This window comes from Lathyrus oleraceus, chromosome 4 (assembly GCF_024323335.1).
Source record: "Lathyrus oleraceus cultivar Zhongwan6 chromosome 4, CAAS_Psat_ZW6_1.0, whole genome shotgun sequence".
In the NCBI taxonomy this organism is placed as follows: Eukaryota; Viridiplantae; Streptophyta; class Magnoliopsida; order Fabales; family Fabaceae; genus Lathyrus; species Lathyrus oleraceus.
In genome coordinates, this window is record NC_066582.1 from 102,956,076 (window position 1) to 102,980,437 (window position 24,362).

General features: G+C 34.8%; 2 protein-coding genes and 2 non-coding genes across 5 annotated transcripts; 3 read left to right on the plus strand and 1 right to left on the minus strand.

Annotated features, from left to right (window-relative positions):
- Positions 1 to 708: 708 nt before the first annotated feature.
- On the plus strand, positions 709 to 6,734 carry LOC127073712 (acyl-CoA-binding domain-containing protein 5). Of its 2 annotated transcripts, none has more exons than XM_051014901.1 (11): positions 709 to 1,066; positions 1,270 to 1,419; positions 1,716 to 1,883; positions 2,173 to 2,325; positions 2,506 to 2,658; positions 2,889 to 3,053; positions 3,168 to 3,341; positions 4,612 to 4,798; positions 4,934 to 5,129; positions 5,808 to 6,105; positions 6,209 to 6,734. In XM_051014901.1, exons 1-11 carry the CDS (start codon positions 877 to 879, stop codon positions 6,265 to 6,267), a joined length of 1,893 nt encoding a protein of 630 aa, XP_050870858.1. In that variant the 5' UTR covers positions 709 to 876; the 3' UTR covers positions 6,268 to 6,734. The 2 variants fall into 2 exon arrangements, with proteins under 2 accessions (XP_050870858.1, XP_050870859.1); XM_051014902.1 differs by having other exon boundaries at positions 711 to 1,066; positions 4,937 to 5,129.
- Positions 6,735 to 7,567: 833 nt separating this feature from the next.
- TRNAT-CGU (transfer RNA threonine (anticodon CGU)) lies at positions 7,568 to 7,639 on the plus strand. Its single transcript has one exon. It is a non-coding gene; the product is annotated as a tRNA-Thr (tRNA).
- A 14,320-nt stretch (positions 7,640 to 21,959) lies between these two features.
- Positions 21,960 to 22,066, minus strand: LOC127077569 (small nucleolar RNA R71). Its single transcript, XR_007787364.1, has one exon. It is a non-coding gene; the product is annotated as a small nucleolar RNA R71 (small nucleolar RNA).
- Positions 22,067 to 23,423: 1,357 nt separating this feature from the next.
- LOC127136207 (uncharacterized) lies at positions 23,424 to 23,768 on the plus strand. The gene has a single exon (XM_051062798.1). It carries the CDS (start codon positions 23,424 to 23,426, stop codon positions 23,766 to 23,768), a length of 345 nt encoding a protein of 114 aa, XP_050918755.1.
- Positions 23,769 to 24,362: the final 594 nt, after the last annotated feature.

Genomic DNA, 24,362 nt, shown 5'->3' on the forward strand with positions numbered 1-24,362 from the left:
TACGTTAGCTTATAAAAAAAATAATACACTAAAGCTCTCAAAGATCAATCTACTAGAAGTAGAAGATGAATTGAACGAGAAAAGATGACTTAAGTCAAAACGACCATGAATCAGAGAGGGAATCATGGAAGAAACGAAAATATTCATATTTAAGAACATATTTATACTTAGTGTAACATATAACTAGAAACATTTGTGATGACCACAAACCTAAAACCCTCGTATATAATTATGATCGACTTAAATTTATAGAAACCTTATGTAATACTTTTAATTTAGTCAAAGTTCGGTTTTTATAAAACTTATTGAAACTATATTTAACTATAGTCTAATAGTGACAAAGATTTATGTTGTAGTTCCTCTTTCACATCTTATCATATACAACATCAATTTTAATTAATAGACATTCTATTTAGAGAAATTTAAAAAGATAAACTCAAAAAATAAAATAGAATATGTTTGCCCTAAATAGAATGTCAAAATAAAATAAATGAAAAGGCAACATAAATATTATTATAATAAAATGATGAAATCCAACGAGTAACCCACATGCCACGTTTTTCACCAATATTTCGCGATCAAACCACCCTAAATTCACCACGTGCTACCTGAAAGAAGGATTGACCGTTGGATTTATATTTATTTATATTATTTTTACTGGTTTTCTCTCTATCAGTTTCACTCTCGCTGTGATTTAACACTTTTTAATCTTTTTCCAATCTCTGCATGCCCTTTCTTTCTTTCTCTCGATTTCATTTTCACCCTCGTCCCCACCATTTTCCAATTTATAATTAATAACACAAAAAAATAACTTTTTAATTTTTTAATTTTTATTTGATTTTTCAATTTCTTCATCAAATTCATTCTCTTGAGAAAATGAGGTGGGAAAAGATTGAGGTTAAGGCGATAGGAAGAGAGGGTGAAGGTGTAGTAGAACTCGTATCTGGCCCAGGCAAAAGGTGGGGTCACACCTGTAACTCCATTAATGGTGGTAGACATATCTATGTCTTTGGTGGTTATGGTAAAGATAACTGCCAAACTAATCAAGTTCATGTCTTTGACACTGGTGTGTGTTTTCTCTCACTTCACTCTTCAATGCAAGATTCTTGCCATTTCTATTGTTGTTTTTCTTATGAATTCCTATTGAAATTCATGTTCTTTTTAATTAGGTTATTATTATTCGTTTATTGATTTTCTGATCCATGTGTTTATAGGTTTATGTGTGTGTTGATAATGTGACGTTTTTGTGTTTGATGATTTGATTTGCAGTGAACCAGACATGGAGCCAACCTGAAATAAAAGGCTCCCCACCTACTCCTAGGGACAGTCACACTTGCAGTGTTATTGGTCATAAACTGTTTGTGTTTGGGGGTACTGATGGAATCAATCCACTCAAGGATTTGCATATTTTAGACACTTGTGAGTTTTCTTTTCTTGCCTTAAGAAGAAAATGCACTATTTGTTACACACTATTATGTCAAAATCTATGTGGGATCTAGTAAACTAAAAACCTGGGGACAATTTCTATTTTGTGGGCCTTGTATGAAATTTATCCAATAATGAAGAGTGTGTGTGTCAGTGGAGAGAGGGTATCCGTTTTGCCTCTAAAAGCCAAAATGTGTGGATTTTAGCTGAACTTGGTTGATCTTTGTATAAACCTGAAGATATCATGCTGTTTATGTATTTACAACTTTCTGATGCTTAATTATTTTTAGCTTTGCAAACATGGGATTCTCCGATTATAAGAGGGCAAGGGCCAGAGGCACGGGAGGGTCATAGCGCAGCTGTTGTTGGGAAACGGCTTTACATTTTTGGTGGTTGTGGAAAATCGGCTGATAATAACAATGAGGTCTACTACAATGATCTTTACATACTGAATACAGGTAACTTTCCTTCTTCATACTGTGGTGCTGACCGTTATTTATTGATCGAGCTAGTTAGTTTATTACATAATAAATCCCCTTTGACATTTAGATGAGACCTCGTGTAAGTGACATAAAGTATGATAAATTGACTGTGAACATTATAATTTCAATTGCGAGTTTTTCAGTTTGTTTTTCATTTATTTTCTTCTTGCATTTACATTTGTAATTGAGAATTTGTCTTTTGCTTTTTATTATAGTATCAGATGTGGATTATTCTGCTAATTCGTTTTTACTGTTTCATCCGCAGAGACGCTTGTTTGGATGCGCCCTACAACATCAGGCACACCACCATCTCCTCGTGATAGCCACACTTGCTCATCGTGGAAGAACAAAATTATTGTGATAGGGGGTGAAGATGGACATGATTATTATTTGTCTGATGTCCATATCCTTGACACTGGTATCAACATGTTTTATCTTTATCTTTTGTTTATCTTTTGTTCAATGTTTTTAATGATTTGTCAAGTTGATTAACTCTGGCTAAAGTTAATCCTTATACATATTAATGAATTAATGATGCACTAGTATGGGCAATTCATCAGAATATAATGATTTTCTTTGGAACTTCTGGAAATATTAGATACTCTAATGTGGAGGGAGCTGAGTACATCAGGCCAATTGTTACTACCTCGGGCTGGTCATTCCACAGTTTCTTTTGGCAAGAACTTGTTCGTTTTCGGTGGATTTACAGACGCCCAAAATCTATACAATGACCTTTATATGCTTGATGTTGGTATGTTCAATATATCTTATGAAATACATTTTTCTTTTTGTTATATTGTGATTTAACTTTTTAAAAAATCGTAGAACCTTAGCGGGGGTATAATTTCTCCAACCTTTTGAATACACTCTTTGTCTTCTTAGTAACGAATTAAACCCTCACGGGCAAAGGTTGAGACGCAATTAACTGTCTTTTAATGACCATGTTTTCTCATATGGTCTTTCACTTCTTATACTCTGCAGATACTGGTATTTGGACAAACGTTACAACTACAACCAATTGTCCTTCTGCTAGATTTTCTGTAGCTGGTGACTGTTTAGACCCATTTAAGGGCGGTGTTCTTGTGTTCATCGGCGGTTGTAATAAAAGTCTTGAAGCCTTGGATGATATGTATTACCTATATACAGGTTCAACAAAGTGTTTTATATTTGCTAGCATTAAATATTTCAAAAGCAATCATTTGGTTATGGTTTTTCTATATATCACTAAATTACAAATTGTGATACATGTCTGACTTTCAGGTATTGCTAAGGAAAGTGAACAGAGACTAGAGAAGTTATCTATGAAGAAGCAATTGAAGCTGAAATGCCAAGAAGAACAAAATCTCATTCCTGGCCAAAATCAAGTTATGGTTGGATATGGAGTGGGTGCTGATATTGGCCAGGTCATGAGTGTGTTGAATTATAGCCAGCCAAGTAAGAATTTACCTTCATATATACATATAAAGTTTCTGTTTCACGGATATCATAAAGTATAATTTTGACCTTGGTATATTATTGGATTGAGGAAGTTCTTCTAAGGTATACAAGGCTTATGCATAAAGATTTAGGCCATTTGACTATAATTGAAATTAAGGCAGTAAGAATGTGTTCACAGTTGGAACTCTTTGTAGTATTCATTTAGTGGAGTCTAACAAGTTCTTCCAACCAGTATGCATTAATCTTTGATGTGGAGTGTAGTTATGGTAAGTCAGTGCCGAATGAAACAGTGTTGTCAAATAGCGGCGCTATAGTGCTTTTGTGTTGTGGAATTTGATTAAATTGCTATTGTTCTGAGATACACTTACACTATTTAGTATGAAGTTTTGTGAAGTAGTGCTAGGCTGTCAATAGCACGTGATAGCGTCGCTATAGCGGTATAGTGTGGCGGCGCGGCCCCTCACTGCAACACTAGTGGCGAAGTGTATCGATGGTAGCAGTCATAGCGGCCACGAATAGCGGTTTGGTAGCGTCGTAATAGCAGCGCCATGGCATTTTCTTGAACGCCATTCTCAATTTTGGGGAAAAACATAAACCCTAGTATTTTAAAAAGTTTTTTAAGGGTATATTGGTCTTTCCCACCCTTTTCGGAACCTAGTATATAACCCTATATGTTATGCTTCTTCGGTTTCACTTTTTTTTTGTTTTGCTTCGCCGTTCTCTTCTGCCTTCGCCTAATGGAGATGCGGAGTTTAAGGAAGAAGAACAAGTTTGAATCAAGTAATGAACAAGGTAATATTAATGTGGCAAAACTTAGAAGTGAAGATAAGGCGGAGGCGAATGCGATTTAGAAATTTCATTTTGTTTACATTTAGAATTTGGTTTAGTCATTTTGAATACTTTTATAATTTGATTTGGGAATTTATTTTGATGGGATATGACAGTTTATTATAATTATTAGTTATTAATTGTTCATGTAAATCTGCTTTTTTCATCTATTTTTAAGTATTTATGTATGTTGGAATTTATGTTTGTTTTTTAGTCTTCACAATAGTTGTCATCCCGCTATCCCGCTATCCGCCATAGATTAACAACCTAGAGTAAAATAATTGCTGCCAATTGAGAATTCACTATTTTCTGTGGTCCGTGATTGACAATACTGGAATGAAATAAGGAACCACAAGGAGAAAAAGAATGGAATTAACGTTTGACAATTTATATTTTAACCTACCAATTGAGAATAGCTAAATATGTGTCATTAATGCAGATAGAACAAATATCCCAGTAAATCAATTGCTGCCTTCTCATGGAAAGAAATCATTTGAAGCCAAGGTTACTGAAAACATCTCAGAGGGATATACTATTGAAACTGTTATTGACGGAAAGCCTCTTCGTGGAGTTCTGTTTTTAAACAAACAAAACCCTCTTCACCCATCTGCTCATGCTCTTAGTAGGTATGTCTTCTCAGTTCTTCCCGTCCACATATTCTTTTCACTTTTCGCTGTGTTTCTACATCCTAGCCTAATATTAATTAAGCATATATTTTTGTCTAGTTTGTTTGAATTTTGAGTTATGCTTAACTATCAAAGCAGGAAAAGGACTGCTGGTGAAGTTGATGGTGTCACCTCAAATGGTACACATTCAAATATATTGAAGACCCCTAAAGTGCTTAAGCAAAATCAAATGGAAAATCGACATCCAGAATCCCTCGGTCACAGTTCTGATGCTGTCGTTGCACTTGCAGCAAGCAATCCAATAACTGCCAATGCATCTGTTAACCATAAGGTCAAGTTGTATTCTTATGTTGGTCTGAGTTATAGAGGTTGACCTGCATATACCGATAGTATGTGGTGTATGGGATTATTGAATTTCCAGAGTTTGTTTTGTAGCACACACTGTACATATCTCCTCGAAAATTTCTCTCCATTTCCTGTAAATTATTAGCACAATCCTAAGATATTTCTACAACTTTGCCTAAAGTTTCCCCCTATGACTTTTTTTACCCTTATGAACTGAAGCCAACGTAATTCAAATGACATGTTTCAGCTATATCTGTTCTGTACAATAGAAATATTTTTTTCCTTTATGATTAAGTTATATTTAGTTTTATATATCACGATTTTTCCTTAGTAAGATGTCATTGTTAATTCTCAAATGAGGTTAGTATACCTGGATCTTGTAATTATACGTGTTGAAATATTGTCCTGTTTCAGTATTGTCGATGGCGGAAGTTCCAAAATCTTCCATATAAGCAATACCTTTGCGGCTTATGGCGCCGCCATGGCGGGTATCCCTTTACAAATTTCCTATGGTGGTTGTCAAAAAATCTGCCATGGCATTCGGCAGCGTTGTTATAAATACTGTATATTTGTAATTATTTATGATCATTGTACTCGGCCCATTTATTGGCTTGGTCTCTTTGAAGGCTTCTTTTATAAATTCCTGACTATCGCCATCGTGCAGGTTGAACCAGAAGCTGCTTCTTTGAATCAAAATGCTGAAAAAATTGAAACACCAACCTTGGGGGAAACCTTGAAAAATGATGGAGCAAATCATCCAACCTTGGGGGAAACCTTGAAAAATGATGGAGCAAATCATGTGACAAATTCCAGAGTTGAAGCCCAAACAAATGTTCAAACAATTGCGGTGATTCCTAACTTAGAACCTTCAAGTCATGATAAAAATAATGATGCACCAAACTGCAACACAGAATTTCTGAAACCTGTCACAACTGAGAGTGCTGTGAATTTTTCAAATCAAGGTATGAAAACGTGTGCGCTTACGTTACATCCTTACATAGATTTCAGTTTTCCGGGGTCTAACATGATCCAATATTTCAATATTCCTATGAACCTGTATTGTAGGTGCAGTGGTGGATTCTACAACTCCAAGAACAGGAGAGTGCAGCGAACCAACAAAATGAATTTGAGCTGAGGAGAAGGAAAATGAAGACCTTGTTTTACTTTGCATTTGTACATACCTCATTTTCTAAAGGGTGATCATAAAGGTCAATCAATATAACCGGTGGTATTGGTATAGGCTAACATCGTCAAATGGTCGGTCGGAAACACTATTGTGTCGACACCGTTTGATCTGCATTTTTTGTTGAACAAGAAACCATGATTACCTTAGGTGTAGGTAGTGATAAAAAGTAGTCTTTAGTTTGAAACCATAGAGTTATCATCTATTTATTATTTCCATTCATGCTTCTTTCTTTCATTGCTAAGAAAGAAAATTTTGTTAGAAGCTTTACTTTCCATTCTGCTATCAGGTCATAGAATGAAACCTTATTTTCATTATTTTAAAATTAGATCAAACTTGATCTTATATGTTTTGAGACTTGTTGATGACATGCTGACAGAAATATATGAATTTCTTTGTTGCTTGGAACTCGGAAGTACTATGAAGCTATGAATTGAGGGATGCTTGTGATATTTTATTAAATATGTATAATTGGTTTATTTTGTAAAGGTTAATGCATTTTAATAACTCAATTACTTAAAGATTTGATTTTAATATTTTTTTAAATATGAACCAGTCCTGTTTAAAAAGGTGCTGAATGGAGAGCATAGTTAGCATAAACAATAGTTATTAAATAATATTAATACATATCATAGCATTATTTAAATAATATGCATTCATTTTTTTTACATATAATTTGATTTCCAGAAAATTAAACTCAAATGGACTTGAGAAATATTTTTTTAACACAAAATTTAACATTAACATTGTATATTCTACAGTTTTTTAATTTTATTTTATCTCACCGTGAGGTTCTAACTTCACTTCCAACATCCAAATTCATTTGTATATAAAGTAAAAGTGATCAATTTATAAAAATGAGTTGAACAATAAATTGTAATAAAAATTATTTTTGAACGTAAAGCTACAGGTTTTAACTTATGTTACTGTCGTGCAAAAATGCATTTATAAACAAAATCATTAACCATACAAATAAAAACACTGCTCTTCACTATATAGTCAAGAATATGAAGGTGTAGGTGCAAAAATGTGTGTATTGAAGCTGCTAAAAGAAATATTAAATTGTAAAAAAAAAAATGACAAAATTAATAATCAAATATTTTAAGTATGTTAATTTAAGCAAAGTTGTACTTTAGGATGGGTACCAAATTTATTACCAGAGGATTAATCAAATAAAAAAGTATTAATGAATTAATACTAAGAATAGAATATATAAAACCTACAACAACAATCAAACACGAGCCTCCGTAGCATAGTGGTAGTGCGTTCGCTTCGTAAGCGAAAGGTCGCGAGTTCGATCCTCGCCGGGGGCTTTATTTTTTCATCCAGATTTGTATTAACTGAAGGAAAAACAAAAGAACTCTTAGTTATTATCCTGAAATGTTAAATTAGTTATTTTTACATTTTCTTTGTTGAATTTGTTACGCTGACAAAAAGAAAGAAGAACAAGTACCAAAAAGTGGTCCATTATTTTTAACTAGTAATAATAGTAATGTACATTAAAATTGGACCACAATACAAAGTCAACAAATTTCACTATTATTCTGGACGCTTACAAAGCGCTTGCGTTGCAACTTACCCTACAAAAGCACCACGGATTTATTCTTACATGTTCTTCTATCAATGGTTGTTTGTGATTTCTTGTAAATCTTCTTCTTATGGATTGTGGTTAATGTACTATACAAAGGAACTACTTTAGTTCCTATGTAGAAATTAATAAAGAGATATATAGCAAATAAATTGTTATGAAATAAATAAATCAGAATAATATGAGTGAACACAAAATTTGTTAGTTATAAGTATGTGAATAATGACTTTGATATTTGATATTAGAAGAAAAAATCATTAGCAATTAGTAAAATTATTCGGTAAGAAGAGTTCTAGATCATATTAAAAAAATATGAAATATTAAGAGAAAATGAATATCTATAAATATTGAGAACACTCTTGTTTAGATGATGTTCTTACATGAACATGAACAAACAAGATGGATCATTGAAGACAAGATGGATCGTTGAAGCTTGATGATCTAATGCAAAGTAATAGAGAGTGTGAGCTAAAATCAAGTATTTGAGAAAAATAATGAGTGATTATACATGTAGGGGTGAATCTTCTATTTATAGTGTTAACTCAATATATTAGCGTATTCTTTTATGACTAAAAATACTTAGGTACATCAATGATCTTCTATTAGAATTATCAGCTTACAAATGGTTGATAAATAATCAATAGGGTATGAGGTTGATTACGGGTAATGCGTTGGTGTTATTACACTTTGCAAATGCGAAAGTTAATTGAGAGAAAAATAGAGAAAATGTTGAAATGGAAGAGAAGAAGGAGATTATTAAATATTGAATAAGAGAGAGTTCTATTAGAGAGAGTTATTATAAAACTACACAAGTAGTTATTATATATACACATGTAGTAACTAACTAACTAACTAACAAAATTTGAATTAATACACAACACACTCCACTAATTCAAACTTTCACCCAGTGATACACATCAGAAGCTAATACTTCAGACTCTGCATCTTCAGACTCCAACCACTCTTCAAAAATTGCTTCAGAGGCTAGAGATTCAGAAGTAGTTCCCACACGTGACTCCTTTAGAGGCTGCCACTTCAAGGGTCAGACTGTTCCAGCCTCTGACACCTTCGGAGGATGATGATTCAAAAGCCATCAAAGCTTCAAAGGCCAGTGATCTAGAAATTGTTCCAACGTCTAAATCAAATGCCACCATTCACATGTCTATCTTCAACTTAGGAAATTGTGCTCCTTTTACAACCTTAGTCAAGATATCAACCATATGGTTCTTAGTAGAACAATATCTCATTGCCATCCTTCCTTTGTTCACTTGCTCCCGTATGTAATAAAACCTTGTTTCAATATGCTTGAATCTTCCATGAGAGACAAGATTCTTTGCTAAATTTATTGCAAATTCGTTGTCAACAAGAAGCTTGATTGGTACTTGAATGTTTACTCCAAGTGCAGTCAATACAACTTCAACCCAAGCAGCTTAACAAACAAATGAATAATTAGCAATATATTACACCTCACAACTAGACAGAGCCACATCAGGTTGCTTCTTGGAGATCCAAGAGATTAGATCTCCTTGAAACTTGAAGACATAACCTATGGTACTTCTCTTGTCCGATTTGTCACCAGCCCAGTTCGAATCAGAAAATCCTATCACCTCTTCTTTGCTTCTATTTCTTCCACTTGAGAAGAATACACCATGCCACAAGATTCCCTTGATGTATCTTAACACTCTTTTTTCAGCCAACAAATAAGACTTCCTTGGATCATGCATGAATATGCTTAACACTCCTACAGCAAAGTTGATATCTGATCGACTATTGCATATGTACCTCAATGATCCAATCATCTGCTCGTACATAGTGGAATCTACATTTTCTTCATCATTATCTTCTTCCAGCTTCTGACCTGATTCAATAGGAGTCATAGTAGCATTGCAGTTCAGTGTGTTGGATCTTTTCAACAAGTTTGTAGCATACTTTGCTTGATGCAGGATTATTCCACCTTCTTTGTATAGAAACTCCATACCAAGGAAGCATGACAAGTTACCCATATCTGACATCTCAAATTATGACTTCATTGTACTCTTGAGGTCTTCAATTTCCAATTGAGATTCTCCAGTTATCAAGAAGTCATCCACATACAAACATATCAGCAATAGTATTTCACCTTGCTTGTATTTTGCATACACACCATACTCAACTGGACATTTTTTAAAGCCATATTTGATGAAGAAAACATCAATTCTCCCGTTTTAGGTTCTCGGTGCCTGCTTCAAACCATACAAAACCTTGTATAGTTTATACACCATATGCTCTTTTCCCTTTACTTCAAAGCCTGGAGGTTGAGACACATATATCTCTTCATCAAGAGGACCACTTAGAAATGCAGATTTTACATCCATGTATGAGAAAGTCCACCTTCTACTGAAATTTAATGCCACTACAAGTCTTATAGTCTCATGCCTTGCCACTAGTGAAAATACCTCAGAGTAATCCAGACATTGTCTTTGAAAGAAACCCTTTGCCACAAGTCTTACTTTGTTCTTCATTATTGTTCCTTCTGGACTCAACTTAACTTTGAAAATCCACTTCACATCAATTGACTTCTTTCTTTGTGGTAGTTGAGTCAGTTTTCATGTGCTACAGTTTTCAATTGAACTCAGTTCCTCCTTCATCGCATTTTCCACACTTTGTCTTGCATTGCTTCCTAATAATTCAGTGGTTCTCGTCCTGCTAACATTTTTAAGTGTATTATTTCTCCCTCCTAATCTATTATATTATCAAACACAATTTCATAATCATTCAGCCTTACAGGTATTTGTATATTTCTGGTTGATCTTGTCCTTTGAGTAGAATCCACTGCATCAACAAACTCTTAACCCATACTTTTTGATCAACTTTAATTCCAGCACATAATAAAAAATTTAATTTAATTTTGGCATTTGATGATGAAGAAGATGAAAAATACGAATGTTACATAATGTTGACATGGATGTCGAACAAACATTTTAAACATCATTTGAGGAAATGAATTTACATGACTAATATGGTTCAATTTATATAAATAAAGAACTATTATGATTTTAAAAAAAATTATAAGACCAAAATAAAACATAAGGACAAGATTCGGGATAAAAAAATATTAAATCTAAATAAAAAATTTGCAAAATTCTGATTTTAATTCTCATACTATTATGTTGTTTGTAAAAAGTGATCTGTTGGCTAATTTTTTTAATCAATTATTCTTGAATGTAGTAAGGAAAATTTTATGCTAAATCACAGCAACCGAAATTTGTATGCTAAGCTTTATGTTTTTTTAAATATTTTTGAGTAATATTAATTTGGTTTAAAATTACTCATAGTATCAATTTGGATCTTGTTGATTAGTTTGAATATACATAACCTTAATTAATTGTCATAATTAATTAGTGCATGGGAATATTTGAGATTGTTTGTTTTTGTTTCGGTTTACGTTGATTTCATTCAATTATTGAGGCTTCTTAAATTCACCTCTTCAATAGCGCATATAATAATAAAACTTTTTAAAACACGTTTTCACAATGAAAAATTGTTCAAATCTATTCAACAAGATTTATTACGATGTACAGGTTAACAAGTCCGGTATCACGATCGTTGATAATCATCTTCGGCAATAATATCAAAATTCTTTAACAAATTGTGATATCTCTAGATCTCAAGTAAATTTTTTCTCCTTTTCACAATTCATATAAACAGATACAATTGAATGTGTCATTTAGGACTAGTACTGTGAGAAATTCATATATATATATATATATATATATATATATATATAATTTTCTTAATTTATTTTAAATCATATCTTTTAAATTTGAATCTAATTTAATGGTTAATTAATATTTTTATTTAATTAATCATCAAATTAGATTCAAATTAGTACGTCAAACACTTTTAGTGAGGAAAAAAAAGAAGAGAGAAAATAAAGAAATGATTGATATTATTGAATTATGATTGTGTTACAAAACTAAGTTACAAAGTATCTATTTATATACGACTAAATGACTTGACTACTAAGTACAAAATATAACAAACCCTAAATCTTAATTAACCATGACCTTAGGCCACACACAACTTGGATTATATCACTATATACTCCTATATAATCCAAGTTGTCGAACATACGCTAATCATAGTCGATCTGAACTATTCTTAATTTCTTTTTCAAATTCAGGAATTTGTCGATCTTCAATCCTTTGGTGAAAATGTCGGCTAACTGTGCTTCACTTGAGCAATGTCTTAGTTCAAGTTCACCTCGATTTATCTTCTCCCTTAAGAAGTGAAATTTCACTTCGATGTTCTTACTCCTTCCATGAGTAACTGGATTCTTCGCAAGATTTATGGCTGCCTTGTTGTCGATTTGCAGCACCAGAGGTTACTTCATTTCGACCTTAATCTCTTTCAGCACAAATCTTATCCAGATTGCTTGACACACAACATATGAGCCTGCTATATATTCAAACGCACACGATGACAATGCCACCACATGTTGCTTTCTTAAACGCCATGAGATTGGGGCACCAAATCTTTGAAAGAAATAACCAGTTGTGCTTCTTCGATCTTCCTTATCTCCGCACCAATCAACATCTGAATAGCAAGTAACCATAACTTCTTTGCTTTTAGAGTCTCGTCTAAATAGAATTCCATAGTTTATCGATCATTTTATGTATCTCAGGATTCTTCTTGCAACCTTCATGAGTGACACTCTTGGTTCACTCATGTATCTGCTCACTAATCCGATTAAGAAACCTATATCAAGTCGACTGTTGCACACATATCTTAGAGATCCGACAATTTGTTTGAACAAAGTTGCATCGAATTTTTCTTCCTCTCCATGTTTCTCCAACTTAAAATTTGGTTCGATAGGCGAAGATGCAGGAGTCAAATCATCCATCCTGAATCTCTTGAGTATCTCTTTGACATACACCTCTTCATCCAAAGGCCCATTCAAAAATCCTGATTTCATATCTAAGTGAAATACCGACAAGCCTTGCTTACATGCCAAGGCGACTACTAGTCGAATAATCTCCAATCTTTCTACTGGTGTGTATACCTTAGATTATAGTCAACTCATGCTCTCTAAAGAAAACCTCAAACTACCAATCTCGCCTTATGTATTGATATCGACCCACCAACATTATGCTTTAACTTGCACAACCACTTCACTTTGATAGCTTTTGTATATGCTGAAAATTCGACTAAATCCCATGTGTTGTTTCTTTCGATTACTTGTAACTCTTCGACCATATATGACTTCCATTGTTTATCGTTTAAGGCTTCTTTATAGTTGATTGGTTCAAAACCTGCAAGTAAAGATAAATTAACTAATTTTCCATATGGTGTGAATTCATCATCACTAATCACTTCATAGTCTTGAAGTCTTGCTAGATGGACTCTAGTTCTTTGAGGTCTTTTACTAGTGCTAGTTACACCATGTTCGACTGTGTCGGGCATGTCAACAACTGCTTTTGTGAGTGCAACTTCCATTAAATGTGTTTTGTATGATGTCAAAACTAGGATACTTTAGCGTTAATGTATATTGGACAATATCTTCTGATTCTCTATGTGCATATTAGAATTAGGAAGGATAAAAACATTTGGAAACAACTTGGAAAATGTTTCAAGCATCAAACATAAATGAAAAATCAAATTTTGTAAAAAATGGTAATTACAGGTCGACACATGCAATTACAGGTCGACCTATGGAAAAAATTTCTTGGCTATAGGTCAACACATATGCTGCAATATTAAAGCATGTAGCTTATGTCTCATGTGCTGACTCTTTAGGTCGACACATATGGAGCGCATAACAGTCATAGGTCGACACATGATCTTAGACAAGTTGACTTATGCATCGAACAGGTCGACACGTGAATTTTATAGGTCGACCTATGCGATGTATTTTTTCAAAAATTCATATTTTTCTCAAGTCCTTTGCATTCCTTTTGCCCTAGATCACCCATACATATAAATACTTCATACATGCATCATTCTCTAGCAAGATTTTTAGAGTGAGTAAAACCTACATGAATCTAAGATTTCAAAGCATTCTCATCATCTTCAACTCCATCTATGCATACACACAATCAAACTACACATAGTCATTTTTTATTGGGTTCCATCTAGATTAAGGTTGATAACGTCCAATTAGGTTTGTTGTACCGAGAATATTGGGTTGAGAACTTTGAGGGATTCAAATCAGAAAACCGAGTTGGGATTTTCCTTCAAGATATTTTAGGGTTTGAAGATTTTGGATAAGATTGTGCAATTCAAATCCGATCGAGTGAAAGCCTTGGGACAAGGGGGGTTCCTTGCAAGGGAGTAGCGTGGGATGGTGGATCATGTTGGCAAATCTTGGGTTTCAACAACTGTGTGCTTGGGATTAACTCGACCGGGTGAAAGCCTTGGGACAAGGAGTGCCTTGCAAGGAAGTAACAAGAACAGGTGAATTAAAGCGACATTGTTGGTTACTTGATCAATCTTTGATCAAGGGTTTTTGAGGTGGTAGAGTCAATATCAAACTTAGGATTTATAGAGTTCGATTTCTTCATCTCTTGTATACACATATTTTTCAAAGTAAGATATAATATAATATCTCAATTGGAGTTCGAATTGAGGGCAGACGTACCCATAGTGAGGTCGATTGGGGAACTTCCTTAACAAATCCTTGTGTACTCTCTCTCTCTCTCTCTAACTCTTTTATTTTGTGGTTTACAAATTGTCGACTGCATTGATCATTTGATCAACATTGTTTGGATTATAATTTTGAATGCATTTTGAAATTCATGTTGTTGTGTAGATCACAAACCATTTGGTTGTGATTGGATTTCTAAGAACAACAAACACTACATAAAGCTCCAAACATAGTTGATCGCACACTAAGTGTTCGACAAATTGCTTGACTTAATATTTTGTGTGTTTTATTCATTGAAGATATACTTTTCCTATTGTATTGTATTCAACTAGTTATGATTAGTTGTTGTTGATTGACTTGTGGATTATTATCATTACATTGACACCTCTATGTATATCCAAGCATTTTGATAGTAGGTTCGGTTAGACGGTTTTTGGTCTGGGAAATTTTTGAAACTTGCTTTCGTGCTATAAACTTTTTCAAAACCAATTTTGGTTCAAATTTTAAACTCGTGATATTCACCCCCTCTAGATCTAGGCCTAGCGTCTAACAAGTGGTATCACGATCTCTGGTTCATTTCATGCTTAAGATTTGCTTATTTGATAATGCTACCGAACCTAAAGGGGCGTATAATAGAGCATATATTTTTATCGGTGAGAATTATGGATATTGAAAAGTTTGTATGTGTATCCATGTTAACTTAGTTGATAAGGGTGTATGGGATGCCATCATCAATGGTCCTAACGAAATTACAATGACCAATGATAAAGGTGTCACCGTACCAAAACCGAAAAGTCAATGAGATGATAATGATAGAAAGATATGGTCATATAATTGGAAGGCATACAATATTCTCATATCCTCTTTAGGTGTTGATGAGTATTATCGTGTTTCCCGTTGTGAAACTTCCAAAGCTGTATGGCACGCATTCAAAATTTCCCGTGAGGGAACTAATAAGGTCAAACAAGCTAGAGTCAACATATTGAATAAAGAGCTTGAACTCTTTCGTATGAAGCATGGTGAAACCATTACCGACATGCAAAGGATATTCACACATCTTATTAACCGGTTGAATGCTCTAGGTAAGCCTATTTCCAATGACATTGCTACTAATAAGGTTTTGAGATGTCTTAACAAGGAATGACAACCCAAGGTCACCTCTATTAAAGACGCGAATGATCTTAAAGTACTTGATCTCACTACTTTGTTTGGAAAATCTGAATAACATGAGCAAAGACTCACTTGCTTGGAAAAACATGAAAAAAAGTATGAAAAGAAGATGAAGAAGAAGAAAGGTAAAGACAAGGAGGAAGTAAGGAAGTCAATTGCTCTAAAGACTTCAAGCTCAAAGTCCTCAAAAGATTAGCAAAGTGATTGTGAAGAAAGGGATGATGATAATAATTTAGGGTTATTTGTTAAGAAATACCAAAGGTATATAAGGAAGAATCGGGTCAAGCACTTCGAAAGGAACTTAGCAAAATTTAGAAAGGAATCCAAATCCTCAAAAGTTGATGAGAATAGGAAAGGTAAATTTAGAAACTCTTGTTGTAATTATGGTGAAGTTGGTCAAAACAGACTGGAATATCCCATGATTAAGAAATACAAGGAGAAAAGGGCCTCACAAGAAGTCTAGTGAAATTCTGGTACGCAGATAATAGATATCGTATACGATGTCACGACACCAGGGTCGGGACATTGTCACAACATAAACAATTATGGTGTTAAAGTAAATAGCATGAAGTAAATAACCCATGTCAATTGTTAATCCAAATCGGTGCAACGCCACCTACATCTGGGGGCATCCAAGCTAGGAAGAAAATCTACTATAATAGTATTAGTTTGAAGTTCTAAACAACCTCTAGTTTTACAAACTTCTCACCTAATCACTATCCTTGGAATTTTTATCTAACACTCTCCTAGATATGAGACCTTATCACGTTCCTTCAATCACATAACATTAAACAGAAGACACACTTCCAATGAAACATAATCCACTCTTTCTTAAAAGCTCATGAGTGCTTCACAATTACAAGTCAAAAATTCAATCCAATTCAAGTATCTAGGTGATACGAGAATGGCTCACAAATAAAAATGAACAAACTAAACCATAATAGAGACTATCACATACACAACTTAGTTGTTTTCTTAGGTTTAGAATCGTCCTTTAAATATCCCCAGAATAGCATGAGCTTTAGGCTAAATAATCAGCAGATCCAAATCAGACCGCTGCACAATCTTCTGCTGAATCAAATCAAATATGATGTCTCCTTAAATGTTTTAACATCCTTAATTAGGATACAAGGAAAATCTTAAACCGACCTTTGCTTCTAAAACAAACACTTCTTGGACCACAAAAAACGTGAATTAAATCTTCAAAGAATCTTCACTAATCTCATGCTAAAAAACAAATCTTCCAAGAATGTAAAACCACAACACACCATGATTTCGTACAAGCATGTCAATACATCTTGTCCAACATCTTTCTATTTCACTTGTTTTAACAAAATTCTTCAAATCACAATACAAACAACCTAACAGTCTCCCCATTTCGTAAATTTTGGCTAAAACAACCTTTGCAAAACATATCTTGTAAAAATCAATAAACTCAATAGAACTTCTTCAAAGAAAAAAGCATAATAAATAAACTTGGAACTTCTCCAAGATACATCAGAGGCATACACAACAGAACAAGATAAAACCAGTCTCACAAAGAATGTCACATTAGAGAGAAGTAAACTCTCACAACACGAACTTTTTGCAGAGAAAAATAAATTCTCCCAGACAAGATGTCAATATATCAAGTATGATATCAAACACATAATCATCTCCAATCAGGATGTCAAGACATCAATTATTACCTCAAGCATCTCATAGTCATGACAACATCAAAACATCATGCTCCCCCTAAACACTAGACAAGGAGAAAAAAACATTACTCCCCCTAAAGTAGTACTTAAGGCAGGCAAAAAGAAATTCTATATACTAACACTACTCCCCATTTTTAGCAAAAAATTGACAAAAATAGAAAAACATTAATTAGGAGCTGAAAATATCAGATGTAGCAGATCATATTACAGACCAAAAAGGCCCACATGTGTCGTACCCCAAAATTTGCCCACCCCTTTTCATATTTTTATCCAACCAATGACTTGAGATTCATCCTCATTCATGTGCATCATGAATTCATTCTCGGGAACATCATATCTACCAGTGAAAGTTGTAACATGCTTAGCAGTTTCATCATCAGGTTCACCTTCAGAATAATCATCACCACACCAAGAAACAAACAAGCCCTTCTTTTGTTTCTTGAGGTATGTGGGACATTTTGATCTAATGTGACCAAAACCCTCACATCCATGACACTGAATACATTTTCCTTGATTTGTCTTCTCCTTTGTTCTTGCTTTTCTCTGAAAGTCACTATTCTTACTGATGTCGTATGACATGTCCTTGATATTTGGTCTTGACTTCCTATCCATTTTTTAGCACCTTCCTCCCAAGAAGCACAATAGCATTAGAAATCCCTTCATCAGTCTCCATGTTACATTGAGCTTCTTCATCATCAATGTTGGAGATAAAAGCTATGCTTTTGTTCTTCTTTTCAGATCTATGACTGATAGCCAATTCAAAAGTTTGAAGTGACCCAATAAGCTCCTCCACTTTCATGTTGCAAGTCATGTTTCAGAGCGGTTCAACAGAATTTTGCACAAGTTTGGCGTCCGATGTCATAATAACTCGTATTATATCTTTTTGGAAAAGGAATCATCCCAGGAGTAAAACACACTACTATGAAGTGAGTATTCATTTTTTAAGCCGTTTGAGCTCGTTTAAATTTTGAAAATAGCATTTTCCTATTTTTTGAAATTTTAGCAATTTATGTTCTATTTGTTTTATTTATTTTGTTTAGGATTAAAAGCCCATAAGACTCATTAGAGATTCTTTATTTTATGTATTTAAAGACCTTTGGCAGTGCCATAAGGATTCATATTTTAATTATAATAAATTTCAGAGTTTTGTGTACTCTTTCTGGTGAATAATAATAATTTTTATAAATAAAGGTAAAACTAACAAAATCTTTGTTCTTAGTTGAAATAAGTCTTTTTGTTGGAAAATTAATGATGTTAGTTTTGATAACTTTAATTTTTTTTTAATAAAATTAAATTAAGTATATACCTTGTATTTAATAAAATTAGATCCTTTTGAGGAATTAGCAATGTTACGATGTTACGATGTTACAATATTATTCTGGAGGACTATGACTGGCATTTGGATTCATACTTGGAACCTATTATGGTGATAATGATGAAATATCAATTTTTGGTGAACATACAACCTTTGATGATGTTTGGGTGATTTTCTATGGATGTTGATTTGAATCCTTATAACATGTCATACATTCATACTATTTCGGAGTTAGGTGAGACTTCTGTCTATTTTTTGGTGGCCTCAGATCCCATGGTGGGGATCGTTAGTCTATTTGAGGGACTAGAGGTATGTCTCATATCCTATTATGAGGATCATCGGTTCAGTTGAGGGGCCGAAGACTTTTTATGATGGTGGACGATATCAGTAACATGCCTCTCATGTTCAGAAAACTTTGGTACCACATGCATTTATGGGATGAAGTTGGTGAACATTAGTCTTGCATACATTTATATGTCTTGTGATGAATGGTTATTTCGATGTTGTGTTTTGTGTTTGTGATTGCGTGATTATCATTCATGTTTTGAGTGAATTATCGTTTCTTGATTATCTTACTGTTTGCCGGAACTTTCACCATTACTATATGTAAGTATATTCTCACCCCTTTCTTATTTGCTTAGTTTTGTGGTGTGCTTTGCACAGGTGATTAGCAGGACTGAGGTCCATTGTTGCAGTGAGATGGTTGTTGCCTATCAGCAGACTTTTATCTTCTGTATATTCTAGTTTTCGAATAAGAATGCTCTGATTTGTAACACTAAGGATAATGGCGTTTGTTTGCATTACTTTGATTTGTTTGTAATCAACTATTATGAGATTTTGATTATGATGTATTGATTTAATTCTATTCAAACATATTTTATGGTGTTTCTAAATAAATTTTCGTTGTACAACATCTGTTGTTTTATGATTTATGAAGTATTTATGATGGGGTAACATCATTTTCCTGTTATTTTTATTTAAAATCTATTATCCAAGGTTAGGATCTTACATAGTGGTATCAGAGCATAATCGATCCAATCGACCAGTATTTTGGTAATTATTTACTTCCTTTTGTGTGACGAGTTTAGTTAAACTCTGTCAACACATTGTTTCTTCTAACAGTTACTGATCACACTAAAATTCACCGTATTTCTGACTCCGATTTCGCATGCATTCTTAGCTTTTATTGTTGTTTTGCTTTGTTATTTCTTTGTTTTCTTATGTTTTCAGGTTTTTATAATAATCGGAGCTTGAATCGGGAAAAGGAGCGAAAAAGGAGTGAAAACGGGCGAAAACCTAGAAATTCAGCGTTTTGCACTTACGGCACCCACTGTGGCGGGCGCCATGGGGTTAGCCATGACGTGGCCACGTCTCAAGACCACTCCTCAACCGTCAAGACCCACGATCCCCACTCCATTATCCCCTGTAGGGACCATGGCGGGCGCCATAGGCCTGTGGCGGGCGCCACAAGGCCAAAATCAGTAACCTCCACTTTTTAGTGGAGGGGCGTCCCTGTCATTTCATGCTTTCAGTTTTTACTATAAATAGGACCTTAGATTTTCGTTTTTCTTCATCCAGAATTAGAATTCTCTAGGCATATATCAGTTATAAAGCAGTTGCCATTCCACATCGGGGTGCCTCTGCAATCGAGTGATCGAGTCTGTAATCTGTCTGTGGTTCGAGTTTTTGGAGCACTCTGGAGGAAGTTAATCCTGCCGCCATTTTAATTCAAGTTCGTATTTTACTTTTATTTATTTCCTGCACTCGCACATTTACGTTGTTTATTTCCTGCACTCGCACATTTACGTTGTTTATTTCCTGCACTCGCACATTTACGTTGTTTATTTCCTGCACTCGCACATTTACGTTGTTTATTTCCTGCACTCGCACTTTACTTTGTTTATTATCCGCACTCGCTTTAAATTACTTTTATGAAAAACTATAAAAAGAATATTTACTTTATCATGTCTAACTAATTCTATAAAGGTTAGAATGTAAGGATCGTAATTAAACCAGTAATCAGTATAATTGTTCGTGGAAACACCTAAGGGCTATTTTATCTTTCAATTCAAGTAATTGTTTTTAACTATTTCAAAAACAGCCAAAAGCGCTTTGTCTAGTTTATTAGGAGATTTTAGATTAAAGAGAAAAGAGATTTTAAAACGATTTTCGGACGCGTTAGGAAGTTTAAACTCTGGTTCGTAAGAACCTCTTTTTGCTAAGAAGTCCAGGTTAAAATACTTTTCAACTTAGTTAAGATACTATATTTCTTAAAAATAGGTTTACTACTCTAACGCAGTACGCACCTTTTTATCCGTGACAATAGGAGGGGTTGATTAGAGAGTACAACTCGGTTCTGAATACGCGAAAGCGACAGTTCCTGTTAAATTAGTTCTTTTCAAAGGAGAAAACATTGCCCATAAGTAGTTCCACTAACAAGTACTGGATTATCATTGATTGCGTGAATTACATTCGAGCCTGTCTTTATTTATTATTTAAAATTATAATTTTTTTTACCATTGCACCCTTATTAAAACCCTTAAAAATAGTTGCCTTAGATACACACCATAACAACAGGTTTGATAGATTGACACTTGGTCTCTGTGGATTCGATAATCTTTTATATTACTTTGACGTGATTCGTACACTTGCGAAAAACACGCATCAAGTTTTTGGCGCCGTTGCCGGGGACCAATTTCGTCAAATTTCATTACCCTGTAGTTATACCGTTTAGACTAAGGTTGTTACCCACCGGTCAATGCGAAAGACTCGCAGTGCCGGAAGTTTAGTAGACCCTCTAGCTGAACCTGAACGTTACGCTCGCGCACGTTTATTTTTCCATAGGAATAGGATAGCTATGGCCGAAGAACAAAACCGAAGACCTCTTAAGGACTTCGCCCAACCATCAAACGAGGAACCTAGTTCCAGTATAGTAAACCCCGTTATCCCAGCCAATAATTTTGAACTTAAACCATCCCTGCTGCAATTAGTGCAACAGAGACAATTCTCAGGTCTCGCTACTGATAACCCAAACCAACATTTAAAAAACTTTCTTCAGTTAGCAGACACCTTTAAAACCAATGGAGCTTCTCCTGAGGCGATACGCTTAAGATTATTTCCCTTTTCCCTCAGAGATAAAGCTCTATCATGGTTAGATTCCCTTCCACCCAATTCAATAACAACTTGGGATGACCTTAGGAAAGTTTTTCTTGCTAGATATTTTCCCCCAAGTAAGACCGCTCTTCTTCGAAACCTTATAACTAGATTTACCCAACTCCAAGGAGAGTCGTTGTTCGAAGCCTGGGAGAGATATAAAGAACTATTAAGAGCATGCCCACACCATGGCTTAGAGAATTGGCTAATCATCCAAACCTTCTATAATGGACTTCATTATAACACTAAGATGACCATCGACGCTGCCGCTGGTGGCGCACTGATGAATAAACCTTACCCTGAAGCTAGTGCCCTTATCGAGGATATGGCCCAAAACCATCAATCATGGGGAGTAGAACGAGCGACAGTGGAAAAGAAGGAAGCCCAAGGAGGAATACATGAGCTAAGCTCTATAGACATGATGCAGGCTAAAATGGACGCGTTGGCCCTTAGAGTCGAACATATGTGTACAACTCCGAATACTGTAGCCGCAGTTTCGCCGAATTGTGAGATATGTGGAACGCAAGGACACCAATCCGCCGAATGCAATCTGTTAAATGAAACCAACACTGAGCAAGTGAACTATACCCAAGGGAACCCATTTTCTAACACATATAACCCTGGATGGAGGAATCACCCAAACTTCTCCTACAAAAATAATAACCCTATTCAAAATACCGCACCTCCGAGACAACAAGGTTACCAAGCCCCTAGAACAAATCAACCTATGCAACCTGTACCGCCAAACCCGAGCTTTGAAGAAATTGTAAAAGATTTCATCGTTGCTCAAAAACAGAAAAACAAAGAGTTCATGAACCAAAGCGTCCATGTTAACGAACTAATTACCCAGTTAGGAACCAAGGTTGATCAAATCATTACTCATAATAAGATGCTTGAAACCCAGATCTCTCAGGTAGCGTTAAACCAAGCCCCACAGACTACCCCTGGAGGACAGTTCCCTGGACAACCTCAACAAAACCCGAAAGGGCAAGCTAATGCCATTACTCTACGAAGTGGAACCGCTTATGAGGAGCCTTTAAACCCTAGGTTAAGTGAGCCTGAAACTTCTAAGAGGAGTGAGGAAAAGGAACCAGAGAAGCCTGAAACCCCGGAAAGTCAAGAAAAAGGAGAAGAACCTAAAAATAAAACCTATGTACCACCACCGCCATACAAACCACCAATACCATACCCTCAAAGATTAAAGAAAACCCAAATCGATAATCAATATCAAAAATTCGTTAAGGTTATAGAAAAACTTCACGTAGAAATCCCCTTTACAGAAGCCATCACCCAAATACCTTCTTATGCTAAGTTTCTCAAAGACATACTTACGAATAAACGTAGACTTGAAGATCCGAAACCCGTGGAATGTAATTCTATTTCCGAAGATAGGTTAGCAAAGAAAGATAAAGATCCCGGAAATTTTTCCATTCCTTGTAGTTTAGGGAATCATGTCATCGAAAAAGCTTTTCTAGACTTAGGAGCTAGTGTGAGCTTAATGCCTTTAGCAGTTTGTGAGAGATTAAACTTAGGAGAATTACAACCTACTAAGATGTCGCTTCAATTAGCCGATAGATCCGTTAAATACCCTATAGGCATACTTGAAGACGTCCCTGTTAGGGTGGGTCAGTTGTTTATACCTACTGATTTTGTTGTCATGGACATTAAAGAAGATGACGACATACCAATCCTCCTAGGTAGACCGTTCTTATCGACTGCTGGAGCCGTAATAGATGTTAAAAAAGGAAAACTAACTTTTGAGGTAGGTGAAGAGAAGATAGAATTTATATTGTCAAAATTTCTTATGGCACCTGTGATAGGAGATTCTTGTTATGCCTTAGATATCATCGAAGAATGCATTAGGGAATTAGAACAAGAAGAAGAAAAAAATCTATAAAATTGCCATCAACCCTTATTTTGGAAGATGACAATTATAAAACACCCTACATTGATGATAACCTTCACGAATGTTTATCTCTTACCCCAGATCCTATGCCTTGCCCTATGAAACCGACCGTAAAACTTAAGGAACTGCCTAAAAACCTGAGATATGAATTTCTGGATGAAGATATGAATCGTCCAGTTATAGTCAGTGCTACCTTAAACCAAAAAGAAACCGATCAATTATTAGAAGTTTTACGTAGGTACCCCTCAGCCTTAGGATATAAGATCTCTGATCTAAAAGGAATAAGCCCATCCGTATGCATGCATCGGATTTTGCTTGAAGAAGATTCAAAACCTTCCAGAGAACACCAACGTAGAATAAATCCTATAATGAGTGCGGTAGTTAAGACTGAAGTTCTTAAGTTACTAGAGGCAGGTATAATATATCAGATCTCGGACAGTAAATGGGTAAGTCCTGTGCATGTAGTACCCAAAAAGGGAGGCATCACAGTCGTGCAAAACGAGAAGGGCGAACCTGTAGCAAAAAGAACCGATGGAGGTTGGCGTATGTGCATAGATTATAGAAAATTAAATAAAGCAACTAGGA